The 15,002-nt window shown below is 36.3% G+C and overlaps 2 protein-coding genes across 2 annotated transcripts; one reads left to right on the forward strand and one right to left on the reverse strand.

The window, feature by feature from the left end:
* Positions 1–250: 250 nt before the first annotated feature.
* LOC128556857 (UDP-GalNAc:beta-1,3-N-acetylgalactosaminyltransferase 1-like) lies at positions 251–4,896 on the reverse strand. The gene is made up of 2 exons (XM_053542882.1): positions 4,235–4,896; positions 251–569 (listed from the first exon to the last, which is right to left on the reverse strand). Exons 1-2 carry the CDS (start codon positions 4,894–4,896, stop codon positions 251–253), a joined length of 981 nt encoding a protein of 326 aa, XP_053398857.1.
* Positions 4,897–11,933: 7,037 nt separating this feature from the next.
* LOC128556996 (uncharacterized) lies at positions 11,934–12,815 on the forward strand. Its single transcript, XM_053543591.1, has one exon. It carries the CDS (start codon positions 11,934–11,936, stop codon positions 12,813–12,815), a length of 882 nt encoding a protein of 293 aa, XP_053399566.1.
* Positions 12,816–15,002: the final 2,187 nt, after the last annotated feature.

Consider the following 15,002-nt stretch of genomic DNA (forward strand, 5'->3'; position numbering starts at 1 on the left):
TTAGTACAGCATTGTGATTGAAAAAAGATTACTATTTTAAATCAGGTTGACACCATCTCAGACAACCAATAAGACAGCTACTTTTCACAATGGCCGTCAAATGTCAGTATACTAGTATTTAGTCTTTCTAATATACTGCGGAATGTACAAAAGGTTTTATGTCAGGTTTTGCAGTATTTTGACGGATAATTAAACAATATACTATTTAAAACATATATTGGGTTTACAGACAGGATAGCCTAAATTGGTATCAATGGTATACTTGGTATAATGACTGGGCACCCAATGTATCTAGAGGTATAGAGAAGGCAACTATGGATATCTTAGGTATATCGACAGGCAATCTTGGCTTTTCATACAGGCCTCTATGGATATCCTTAGGATACAGACAGGCAAACTTTGTACCAGTGATATATAGGCAGGCCATTTTTAGTGTCATTAGTATACACACCATCCGGGCTAAATAGACATGCCACTCTGGGCATCCTGTGTATACAGACTGGTCCTTCTTGCTATAGATACAGGCATCTAGGGAAAACCTGGCTATATATACAAGCAACAATGGTAACCTGGATATAGAGTCAGGTAACATGGGTATCCTAGTTATACAGGAAAACTATCCTGGGTATACATACATGTACATTCCACTATGTGTATCTTAGTTATGCAATCATGCACTCTGCGTGTTTTGTGCATACCGAAAGGTCACCCTGGCTATACATTCAGTCCACTATGGGTACCCTGGCTTTACATACAGGTCACTATGGGTATCATGGGTATACAGACAGGTCATATTGGCAACCAATGTATACATATTGGAAGATTTTGGTATACTGAATATACAGACGGAATTCTGGGTATTCTGGACATACAGAAGGGCCAGCCGAGTTTCCTACTAAAGGCATCTTTAATTTACATACACACCATTCTGGGTATCTTGGGTATATAGACATGCCATTATTCCTATACATTCAGGTCACTTTGGATGGCATTGGTATACAGACAGGTTACTTATGTATCCAAGGTATAGAGCCAGGCCACTCTATGTAGCCTTGATACACAAACATGTCATCGTGGCCATATATGCTGGCCATTATGGATATCCCGGGTTTACATATAAGCCTTTTTTGGTCAAAAGCCTGGGTATACAGGCAGACCATCGTTGCTATACACTAGGCTAGTATATGCGTTGAGTATGCTTGGTATATAGACAGGTCACCTGAGTGTCATCATGAGTATCCTGGTTATACAAACAGGTAATCCTGACCGTTTACTTAATTTCACCACTGTGAATATCGTGGGTATAAATACATGCCACCGGTATATCCTAGGTATAGAGGAATGCTATCTTGGTATCCTTGGTATAATGTCAAGTCGTCTTGGCTATAAATACAGGCCACTATTGGATCCTGAGTACCGCTATTTGTAAACTTGCTACACATAAAGACCACTCTGGGTATAAATATAGGTCATCCTGCTTATATATATACGGAAAACTAAGGGTATCCTAGGTGTACAAACAGGCCTCTCATGGTATCCATTGTATACATACAGGTTATCAGGACTATATATGTATGCCAATACGAATATCCTTGGTATACAGAAAGGCCGCCAATTTATCCAAGGTATACAGGTCACTCTTGGTATCATGGATATACATACAAGTCAGGTTAGCTCTAAATACAGATACACTATGAGTGTCCGTGGCATACAAAGAGACAACTATGGGTACCTTAGGTATAGATGCAGGCCATTTTGGGTATCAGGATTATACAGACTGACCACATGTGTATCCTGTGTATACAGACAGGCCATCCTAGCTATACGTAATACTTAATGAAACCGATTATGCAATTTTCACTGTTTGCCTTGTTCTCGGTGCTTCCGTAGGATCTACTTTTCAGATTGTATTTACTTCACAAAGGCGGGTGATAAGTGTTCTGTGGGCGGCCGTAAAATGTCGCCCCGACTTCATCTCAGTGTTGTTATATTTTCTGGTCCTTCGTTATCATTGATTTCAACTCATTTAGATTTGAAGATTGAATACTGCTTAAGCAGGTGGTAGGGGCTTGGGCAGTGTTGCATTTTCCATTACTGCCAATGAACAGACTTAATGAAACCAAGTCTGCAATTTTCACTGTTTGCCTTGTTCTCGGTGCTTTCGTGGGATCTACTTTTCAGATTATATTTACTTCACAACAGCGGGTGTCAATTGCTGTGTGGCAGCCGTAAAAAGTCGCCCCTACTTCATCTCAGTGTTGTTATCATTTCTGGTCCTTCGGGATCATTGATTTCAACTCATTTAGATTTAAGATTGAATACTGCTTAAGCCGTTGGTAGGGGGCGTGGGCATTGTTGCATTTTCCATTACTGCTCATGAACAGACTTAATGAAACTGAGTCTGCAATTTCATTGTTTGCCTTGTTCTCGGTGCTTTCGTGGGATCTACTTTTCAGATTATATTTACATACTTCTTATATTCTTAACGCATGGAATATTTACAAGTTTTACTTGGACATTTATAAAAATGATAAGATTCTTATCAATGGTTCAGAACAGATATACGTGTATTAAATGAACGTTTTAAATGCATATTTAATACATTTTAATTAATATTCATGAGTAGGCAAATAAGCTGAAAAACTTTTAATTAATATTTATGAAAAAAAAAATTAAGATCAAAACATCTTACTATCTCAAAATATGGTTTATATTAGAGATATGTAAATATTGTCCGTTTTGTTTTAATATTTGTTTTTTAATGATTAATATACCCCACCCACTTTTGACTGTATTTACTCTTGCAAACAATAAATAATGCTACAAAGAGATATATATTTGTATAAGGTATTGTTTCAAATGTAATTCTGCTTATTCTTGTCCATTTATAAACATAAGTAGTGAAGATTTGATCTTTGAATTTTTTGAAAATGTCATTTTAACGAATTATCTGCCCATCTTTTAAGTTTTCATGAATATTCAAAAGTATGTAAATGTGAAAAATTGATTAAGTGTTTGTAAATAAATGTACAAATTCCTGGCTTCTTTTTGATACCATTTTTGTTACTCTACACCGATAAATGATCAAGATACAAGGTATTTTATGTGACACACATGAAAATATGCCCCAAATGACATTTGACCTCGTTTATTTAACTATTAAGGGCCTCTCAAGGGCGACTACCGGACAAGTCTTTCTTGTGACACCTAGTAGATAACGTTTAACATGGTAGTTGTCCATCTTCAGAGAATGCCTACGCAAGTCACAATTTTGAAAACTCTCATACTATAATATGCACGGATCACTACAGTGATGTTTTTACTGCGATGCGAAATAATAAATCTTACACTGTGATATAAACTGGATTTCTGTTGAAATATCATTGAAAACTATAAAGTAAAAAAAAAAAAAAACAGAGAAATTCTATAACATATTCTGTCATGTAATTTGTACTTTCTTTTTCGGTTTAGAGTCACAGCGACACAGTCAGCTCACATGACTTTTCAGCTTTGATGGTTGATGGAGATCTTAGGTGCCCCTATAGGCATTGTTCCTGGCATAGGCGGGCATTTCTGTAGAAACACCGACTTTCCGTAAGTTTCATTTAGTACACACATGAATTTCATTTTCGTAGATATTTCTGCAAAGCAGGCTACTCATTAACTTCATTTTCCAACGTACATGAGCCCACGTTTAACTTTTGAATGGGATTTTGATATACTCGGTAGATTTTGTGATAGACGTGTCATAGCTTATGTTCTCTAATAAGGTCCAATTATCAGTTATAACTAGAAATTTCGTATACAGTTACAATGTTGTACAGTCAAATACATTTATACATTTGTGAATAAAAGAACTCAAAATTGTACCATTGAAATGAAGGCCATGTTATCACTAGTAATTACGATACAATCAGAACAAAGACAAACAAAGTCATAATTTATTCTGTAAATACAGAACACCTAGATATATTGATTTCGAGATATTTGTGTTTGTGTTTGAACATTTTTTGTGTTAAATATGAATTTGCTGGTTGTAACGGATGAACAAAGCTTCACGATATCATTAAGAGCTACTGTCATGAATACAAATAATGGACATTTCTTCTTCCTTTTATCTAGGCAATTTATTGATGCTTTAATGTCAAAACCCTCTATGTTTTCGCGTATTGCTTGGATTTTAAGTCCAGGTATGTTGCTTAAGGCAATTCCATATAACAAAACATCTTCTAACCAAAAGAATGGTGTCTTCGAAACAGACTCGTAGAGATATGGAACCACTTCATTTAAAATCATCACAAAAAGACCCCCGCAATATGGAGGTAATCTACTCATTCCCTTAAACTGGTAATGGTCGACAAACCATTTTTCGCTTTCATCTCTTAAAACCCTAGTCGATTGACGATGGCAGAGCACATGAGTTTTGTTTTCGGATTCGCTTAGTTTATTGTTTTGAAAAAGCTCAAACATATTGATCACTACATCGTCATCTGTTTTTATAATATATTTTGCATTTCTGCATCTTTCAGTTGCCCATTTAAATCCCATTGTTGATTTATGTGTCAGATTTTCATAAGTATCTAGAAAAGCTCCTTGAACCGTATCACCATAGAGATTAAATTCTTCATCAATTTGTTTCTGGACTTTGGCTTTATCGGTGATTCCTAGAAGAGATACAATCTTCAGTGTTCCGTACGAAGTATATAAGGATTCGTTTGCCCAGGTTTTTCTCAATGTTTGCCTTCTGTTAAAGTTTGTTGTAGATGATAACACAATGACTAAGAAAGTAAGATTTGTAACTGAGGAACAAAATGCCTCATCTTCTTTAATATAATGGACATCGTAAGGATATTTTGGTTCAGCTGGATTGATAAGTTGTAATAATCCAGGTTGCATCTTTACTTGATAAGGTGCATTAATGTTATCTAACATAACTCTTGAACTTATCCTTATTCTGTTCTGTAATATACCGTAAGTCACCAAGACAACTACGCCTAACATTAATAAAAGACATAGCAACTTACGCAAATAATTTCCATTACATATTTGTTTTATCTGCTGATACACTTATGCGAATTAACTCTAAATGCACCCCTTTTCCTTAGCCGGTTATACCGCAATTTTCATTAGATTATAAAGCATTTATTTATTATTCGCCTATTTTATCATTAAAGATCTTCTCTACATTCGTAACGCAAGATTATTTCTTAAAATGTAATACCGGTATATAGCGGGAACACATACATTTCATATTTCATGGGGATTTAGCAAACAATTTGTTGGCTATATTATCAGTAATAATTGACAATACAGTAACTGTTAATTCCAGTTCTAAAATTAATCATTTCTATTGACTTCACACAATAAAACAACGAAACAGAATGTTATCCGATGTTGAATAAATCTCAGATGGCTACAAATGAATCTTTTGAATCATTTTCTTATACATTTGTTAACACAGTATATGCATGAAAATAAGTAGTTATTGTTCAAATATATTAAATAAGATAAAGTAACGACAAGAACTAATAATCAAATATGTATTGTAGCTTAGTTTGATATTAACATGTGGTGAAAATCCATACAGAGTATTTGTCCTTTCTTACATTATTTCTTTTCCTTTGGTATAACAGATGTTTATTGACAGCATGAATTTCTAAGAATATGTCGATTATTATGTAAGACATATATGTATGTTTATTGCATTGTGCACGTTGCATTAACAGTCAGAAAAGTTACTTAAAATGTGCGAAACAGTTCACCAACATATACTGGTGTTTTTAACATAATATACCCGTGACATTTCAAATGAAATTGCACACGATATCTTATTTCTAAACCATTTAATTCGCTCGCTGTATTTGTGGTACGAAAGAAAACAACAAAACAAAGCATTAACTTTTAAAATATTTAACTTTAAACATACAATTAGCACATGATGTATGTTCTATGGTCACAGTCGCCCGACTAATCTATCACAGGTTGGACACACAAAGGCAGTAATTGATCATCAGATTGTTAACTGCAAGCTATATTGTTTCTTGACATATATCCATGACTGAATAATGTCACTATTTTATAAAGGAAACAATCTAGCATTGTACTATTTTATGAACGAAGTAATCAACCAAAGGACGTATCCTAGGTCCCTCCATAATCAGCTGGAGAGTCGCCATTTGTTCTATTATTTTGCCGCTGTGACGTTAAACTCAACACTAATAGTCCAAAAGATAGGGCACTTTTATTTACTTTTTTGAACCCAAGCAAACTTTTAAACCAGCAAAAGTCTTAGTATAGTTATGGTTAAAAAAAATTACAAAGAAAGTTTCACTTGGCTATGACAAAAGAAATGACAATCGTCAGTAAATTGTGAAAATCAGGAGCAATTACTTTTCGTTAAGGAAAAATAGTGCAGACTTTGCTATATAACAAATTAAAATGATAAACTGATATATACACGTACTCGGTTAATGTTTATCCTTACTTTAAAGAAGGAAATATTAAAAATCAACCAAGCGTTTTGCTAAGCATTGTTATTTATTTAACGCACTTGATATATAACCTTTGATACTTCAACATTCCTTGTCAATTACAATTACCTTATATATTATCCCAAGTCCTTTTTTCCTATAAGACTAACAGCGCAGTAATTTTATTGATAGATCTATGCTTCAGACTTTTAGGCAAATAATTGGAAACAGCTTGGGAATTTCCTAACAGGCATGGCGTCATAATGGATTTTCGTTGATGGCCCGCGCTATCAGAAAGCTATTGTGCATTTCCGATAGTAGAATTTATTGAGGGCAACGATTGAGTAGTGGTTCTAATCCCTGATTAGTTGGTAATTGTGTCCCTTTTATGGTAATAAGATTTAGATGAGTCAGTTACGGAAATAATTTTACTCGTTGGGATTAGTTTAAACTTTAAGTTAGGAATGGTGTACTAGCACCAAACGTGATATAGGCTGATCACTACCAAATAGAATTAAGCCTCCGCAGGTCTAATCACAAGTAATCCAAATATAAATAGTACTATTATTTTTCCTTTCCTTAATGCATTTTCTCGGCAGCAACGTGCTTACTTTTACCCTACCGCGTTTTAGTATGTATCTCTTTGTATTCTATTGAAATCGGCATGTTCCTATCGCATACTAGGTAAAAATGGCGGCGTAAGAATTTAATGTCTCGAAAAGAGAAGTTGAAAGAAGCGAAAAGTAGTAATTAATTCAGCGGGTTGTATTTGACGAACTGTAGTTTTCTTATATAAAAGTTAACACCCCCTTTTCTTTTTGTTTTTCTAAAGAAGCGATCTAGTTCTTTATGGAAATATAAGTCTCTTAAAATCTGATATGCTAGAAATATCGAAAAACCGTTATGAAGTAAGTGGATTTTATATGAAATAAAGAACAGCTGGATTTAGTGGTGTTCAGCCTATAAGGCTGATCACTACCAAAAAGAATGTAAGCCCCGCAGGTCTAGTCACAAGTAGTCCAAATATAAATAGTACTAATCTTTTTTCCTTTCCTTAATGCATTTATTCGGCAGCAACGTGCTTGCTTTTACCCTACCGCGTTTCAGTATGTATCTCTTTCCATTCTATTGAAATCGGCATGTTCCTATCGCATGCTAGGTAAAAATGGCGGCGTAAGAATTTAATGTCTCGAAAAGAGAAGTTGAAAGAAGCGAAAAGTAGTTTTTCTAAAGTAGCGATCTAGTTCTTTATGGGAATATAATAAAATCTAAAAAGTAGATCCCTCGGAAGCACCGAGAACAAGGCAAACAGTGAAAATTGCAGACTCGGTTTGATTGAATCCGTTTCATGAGCAGTAATGGAAAATGCAACACTGCCCACGCCCCCTAGCACCTGCTTTAGCAGTATTCAATCTTCAAATCTAAGTGAGTTGAAATCAATGCTCCCGAAGGACTAGAAAATATAACAACACTGAGATGAAGTCGGGGCGACTTTTTACGGCCGCCACATAGCACTTAACACTCGCTGTTGTGAAGTAAATAAAATCTAAAAAGTAGATCCCTCGGAAGCACCGAGAACAAGGCAAACAGTGAAAATTGAAGACTCGGTTTGATTGAGTCTGTTCATGAGCAGTAATGGAAAATGCAACACCTCCCTCGCCCCCTAGCACCGGCTTAAGCAGTATTCAATCTTCAAATCTAAGTGAGTTGAAATCAATGCTCCCGAAGGACCAGAAAATATAACAACACTGAGATGAAGTCGGGGCGACTTTTTACGGCCGCCACACAGCACTTAACACCCGCTTTTGTGAAGTAAATAAAATCTAAAAAGTAGATCCCTCGGAAGCACCGAGAACAAGGCAAACAGTGAAAATTGCAGACTCGGTTTGATTGAGTCTGTTCATGAGCAGTAATGGAAAATGCAACACTGCCCACGCCCCCTATCACCGGCTTAAGCAGTATTCAATCTTCAAATCTAAGTGAGTTGAAATCAATGCTCCCGAAGGACCAGAAAATATAACAACACTGAGATGAAGTCGGGGCGACTTTTTACGGCCGCCACACAGCACTTAACACTCGCTGTTGTGAAGTAAATAAAATCTAAAAAGTAGATCCCTCGGAAGCACCGAGAACAAGGCAAACAGTGAAAATTGCAGACTCGGTTTGATTGAGTCTGTTCATGAGCAGTAATGGAAAATGCAACACCTCCCACGCCCCCTAGCACCGGCTTAAGCAGTATTTAATCTTCAAATTTAAGTGAGTTGAAATCAATGCTCCCGAAGGACCAGAAAATATAACAACACTGAGATGAAGTCGGGGCGACTTTTTACGGCCGCCACACAGCACTTAACACCCGCTGTTGTGAAGTTAATAAAATCTAAAAAGTAGATCCCTCGGAAGCACTGAGAACAAGGCACACAGTGAAAATTGCAAACTCGGTTTGATTGAGTCTGTTCATGAGCAGTAATGGAAAATGCAACACTGCCCACGCCCCCTAGCACCGGCTTAAGCAGTATTCAATCTTCAAATCTAAGTGAGTTGAAATCAATGCTCCCGAAGGACCAGAAAATATAACAACACTGAGATGAAGTCGGGGCGACTTTTTACGGTCGCCACACAGCACTTAACACCCGCTGTTGTGAAGTAAATAAAATCTAAAAAGTAGATCCCTCGGAAGCACCGAGAACAAGGCAAACAGTGAAAATTGAAGACTCGGTTTGATTGAGTATGTTCATGAGCAGTAATGGAAAATGCAACACCTCCCACGCCCCCTAGCACCGGCTTAAGCAGTATTCAATCTTCAAATTTAAGTGAGTTGAAATCAATGCTCCCGAAGGACCAGAAAATATAACAACACTGAGATGAAGTCGGGGCGACTTTTTACGGCCGCCACACAGCACTTAACACCCGCTGTTGTGAAGTAAATAAATTCTAAAAAGTAGATCCCTCGGAAGCACCGAGAACAAGGCAAACAGTGAAAATTGCAAACTCGGTTTGATTGAGTCTGTTCATGAGCAGTAATGGAAAATGCAAGTCTCTTAAAATCTGATATGCTAGAAAATGTCGAAAAACCGTTATGAAGTAAGTGGATTTTATATGAAATAAAGAACAGCTGGATTTAGTACATATATAGCAAGCTAATTTGAATAACTAGCAAGGACTATAACCTGTTAATGGGATCGCAGTAGTTTTCTGCTAAACAACATTTTGTTTGCAGGTAGCTTTACAGGACAAAATTGTTGAGTTGACGTTGTGACAACTAAGATCAGAGCCACAAGTCAGTGTTACTAAAAATTAAAAGATGTTTTGAAAACCCTGCTTTCGGGGAATTCCGACATTTCTTGTGTTGAGTTTATGAGTCACACCGACACAATTGTAGGACATATGGCGATTTTGATGGTGGCCGAAGAAATCAGATGCCCTTTCGGACAAAGTTCCAGATATTGGGGAGGTTTTAACCCCCTAACGGAGAGAGTTGGAGTCATTTGCAGTCATCGATCTTAACGATCTGAAAAGCTCGGTCATAAAGGTCTCAAAGTTTATTTATTATATAATTTATTTAGTTTATTAAGTCTGAAACATTACTAAAAGCTATTAATTGGTAAATACATATTTTATCGGTACAGGTAAATCTCAGCTGAGTACTTCAATTTAAACAATTTCTCTTTTAAAAAGACAACTAAGATCAGAGCCACAAGTCAGTGTTACTAAAAATTAAAAGATGTTTTGAAAACCCTGCTTCCGGGGAATTTCGACATTTCTTGTGTTGAGTTTATGAGTCACACCGACACAATTGTAGGACATATGGCGATTTTGATGGTGGCCGAAGAAATCAGATGCCCTTTCGGACAAAGTTTCAGATATTGAGATGGTTTTAACCCCCTAACGGAGAGAGTGGGAGTCATTTGCAGTCATCGATCTTAACGATCTGAACAGCTCGGTCAAAAAGGTCTCAAAGTTTATTTATTATATAATTTATTTAGTTTATTAAGTCTGAAACATTACTAAAAGCTATTAATTGGTAAATACATATTTTATCAGTACAGGTAAATCTCAGCTGAGTACTTCAATTGAAACAATTTCTCTTTTAAAAAAGTTCCGTTTTGCATTGCATTATAAAATTCTTATGAAATATAACATATCTATCAGACTTGTATCATTACATACAAAATATCCCTAGTATACACCCTGTTGATACATCGTTATAAAGTTTTTTGTGTGTAATGCTTTTATTTTGCTGACATTTTAACAGGAAACAGCTATTCATTGAAATATATATGTCATATTTCACAGATGCGTAATTTAAACGTACACATTACCTCGAGTCCCATGCAAACCTGTAGCTTCAACATGCTACGTATCACGCCTGATGTCCTTGTATGACGACATAAAGAACCCGGTCAGGAATATGTCGTTACATGCAATATTCATCCATAATTTTACATCAATATTCATTATTACGTCTTTAAACTGTTTACTGATTTTTCTTACATATAACAAACCAGTGGAATAATATAATATATATAATAATTGTTAAAACAGATTTTTGTTTCATTTAGCATATAAAGAAGCATTTTGTTTGCATACGGAGAAGAGATGAAATGCAGATAGATACAGAAATACTACAGCTTGATAAAATTATGTCTTTAAATATAACATAAGTAATATTTTAATTTAATATTTTTGGACATTATACTACACCCAGTAAAGTAAGAGTGAAAAAATAGCTTCATCATTGTTCTTTGATTTCTTAGAATTATGATGACCTTAAACCTTGACCTTTATCCCAGTGATCCCGTATTCAGTTTAAACATAGGCTTTCTTTAAGCTTCCTATATGCCAAGTTTAATTTTAGTGCATTAATTCAAAATATTTCTAGGAACAGTGACTTTAACTTCAAGTTTATAAACCTCAACTGCAGTCGTAACCTTGACCTTATTTTAAGCTACCTATAAGCCAAGTTTCTTTCAAGTTCTCAAAATATGCTGTTAAACAAACATACACCCGCCCTTCCTCTAAAAGACACCGCTATATAATAACCAGTTTACAACTTTTAGAAAACCTAGTTTAAAAACAAAATAAGCTTGCAAACTACTTCAAAAAGGCCGCCATTATAATATACTGAGAAAATATTTCTATATCGAAGTACAGAAAGCAACTATGCAAAGTAATAGTAGGCTAGTAGGCTCGGTTTTGCTGAGTCTGTACATTCAACGTAATCAAAAGTGCCACACTTCTCAGTCTCTCTAGCACGGCTAAAGTTTTTAAGTTTACTTTACAATAGTATAAAATGTGCCGGTTTGAGAGAAACTTAAATTACTATAAAATAATTCAAGAACAGAAACTATTCTTCATGTATTTGTCGATTCCAGTCTCAAATCATATGGAGCAGCGGTATACATAGTGAACACAGATGGATCCAGACTGGTGATCGCGAAAGATCGAGTAGCTCCCGTGAAACCCATGACATTACCACAGCTCGAACTTATGGCCGCAGTTGTCGGCGCCAGATTAGTTCAACACGTACAAGAATCCTTGAACATTTCCGACGTCATCTGCTGGTCCGATAGCCAGATTGTGCTTCATTGGTTATCAACACTGAAACGGTTCGTGCAGAACAGAGTGAAAGAAATGCAAACACTTATCAAATATTATCCATGGTACTACTGTCCAACATATGATAATCTTTCAGACCTTCTAACTCGTGGTATTCCTGCTGACCAGCTCTTACAGAACAATCTATGGAACAGTGGGCCGTCATGGATACAAAACCAGTACAACTGGCCTGTTTGGAAACGAACAGAGAATCAAATGCAGACGACAACAAAAACGCAGACAACATTTTCGGATATCTCGTTGCCCTCCGATACCACGAAGATAAGCGTAGTATGCAGTATAAAGTGTAGCACAAATGAAGGCATCCATCAAGTAATCAACATAGAGAAATACAACAAATACTTCAAACTGTTACGTGTAACTGCCTACATATTACGATTCATAAGCAATTGCCGAAATACACAGACAAAACTTACCGATGAATTAACGACAGCAGAATTCGAAAATGCAGAGATAAGGTGGCTAAAATGTTGCCAAGAAAGTACTTATCCAGATGAGATGTCCAGTTTGAAGTCCAATACTACCAAAAATCCACTTGTCAAACAATTGCCTTTATTTGTAGATAAAAACGGTATTATTCGTTGTGAAGGGCGTATACATAACGCACCATTATCCGACGTCACCAAATTCCCCTATTTGTTACCGAATAGACATCCACTTACACGCCTGATTGTACTAGACACACATGAGAACCAGTTACAGGAACGAACGCTACTGCTACCCATTTAAGGCAGACGTACTGGATCCCAGCTACCAGGCAGTGCGTAAAATCTGTCCTCTGGAAATGTACAATATGCAGACGAGTTCAAGGAAAGCCGTATAGAGCGCCAGATCCACCATCTGTTTATTCATATGTGCCAGTTCTCGAGCCTTACACTTAGAGGTTGTACCAGACCTGTCCTGTCAAAAAAGTCCTTCCTACTAGCTTTTAGGCGTTTCGTAAGCCGGAGATCAGTTCCGAGGGTCATGATGTCAGACAATGCTACAACGTTTACAAGTTCGTCAGAAAGCTTGAAACATATTTTCCAGTCAACTCAAGTCAGAGCAACATTAAGCAGAAAAGGCACAGAATGGAATTTCATTCCCAAACGAGCACCATGGTATGGAGGATGGTGGGAGCGACTATTAGGTCTCACAAAAATAGCGCTTGAGAAAATTTTAGGATGCTCCCTTGTTACCATGGAAACACTTCAAACGGTAGTTACGGAGATCGAAGCCATGCTGAACGACAGACCGTTAACTCAGATGTCATCAAGTGTCTAACACCGTCACACCTTTCTTTCGGCTGGAGACTGACGTCACTTCCGTATAACACAATTACCTTAGACTTTGAAAATTCATCCAAATTTGACGAACATTCTGCGGTTACAAAACAGGCAAAATTACAATCCAAGCTCCTTGACCATTTCTGAAAACGGTGGAGAATGGAATACTTAACAGCACTACGTGGATCTCATCGTAAATCAGAAAGGAATGAACAGACGATAGCCGTGGGTGACGTAGTAATAATCCACGATGAATGTCCACGGAACCGATGGAAACTAGACGTTGTTGAGCAGTTAATAGCCGGAAGAGATGATCGTACCCGAGCTGCTACAATTAGAACCGCGAACGGAACTACAACCAGACCAATAGTGAAGTTATACCCACTAGAATGTGTGAACTATAGAGACACTTAAAATTTACGAGTGTTATGTGAAGAGATGCCAGTTTCATTAATCATAGTTATTCATTATTATAATAGCAAAGTGGTTCATTTTCATAAATTCGCGAATATGCTGTGACAGTTAAAAAGACACGCTATTTTGAAGTTTATTTCATTTCACGCATGCTTAGAGTTATACTTTTACTTAAAACCGCATTGTGCAGGATATAAAGTGTGATTTTCTTGTAAATTTATAGATATTACTTCTATCTGAGCATTCATTTTATGAAAAGACACTAGAAATGTCATTATGTCCTAATGTTTTGCATTATATATCATTTAGCCGCCCCCAGGATGTTGTGAATACATAACGTTGACGTTGCCGCCAATTTATGTATACGTCGGACGTTAGATATTGACGTCATGTTGTTGAGTTGTTTATGCAGAATTGAATAAAGGATCGAACTGTTAAGACGCGTAGTACTCTATCTTACAGAAATTCCACTTTCGTATGCACAAAATCCTAGTAGTATCAAGGTTTTTCTTAAAAGGACCCAACCCCCGGCATTCAGGCTTCATGTAGAACCCGAAATATTTCCAGGCGTCTGATGCTGTGCTGCCAGAAAGATTGTTTTACTACGACCATGAACTAGCCATACAGCGTTTTCCATTGTAAAGAGCATATATTTTAAAATACTAACCCAAAGATGATAAAAGCGCAGAGGTATGTACACTTAACAGCGAGAGGTAACTGAAAAAGTCTTGAAATTGGATTTTTCCACATATCAGCGACTAGAATCGATTCTTTGTGGTCAGAATCGATGTCGCCGACTTTGAAACTTTAGCGATGATTAATCGAACATCGGCGAAAATCGGAACATCACTACCACTCACATAACATAATTGTACACAACATAAATGTCGTACTAAACGATCAGAAATGATGAAAATGTAACAACTGTGATTGTAAACTTTATTTAGGAGCTATGTTACATCTTAATCTGACTCTGTATCACCATATGTTATAATCAATCTTTATTCAAAGTTATCCGTTCTTATTGCATGCTATGGATGTAAAAGATCTAATATATATTCAAATAATCTGTTCTTATTCTCTTGTAGTTTTGTACCGATACCAGTACAGATTTGGAAGGATAAATAAATATTTGTGCAAATCAGTTTCATTCTGGTTTGTTTATTATTGTTTATTAAACAACTGAATTAGCATTAGATTTAAAATATATTTCCATACGGTTTAACTGACAATTTAT

The sequence above is a fragment of the Mercenaria mercenaria genome, chromosome 1, assembly GCF_021730395.1.
Source record: "Mercenaria mercenaria strain notata chromosome 1, MADL_Memer_1, whole genome shotgun sequence".
NCBI lineage: Eukaryota > Metazoa > Mollusca > Bivalvia > Venerida > Veneridae > Mercenaria > Mercenaria mercenaria.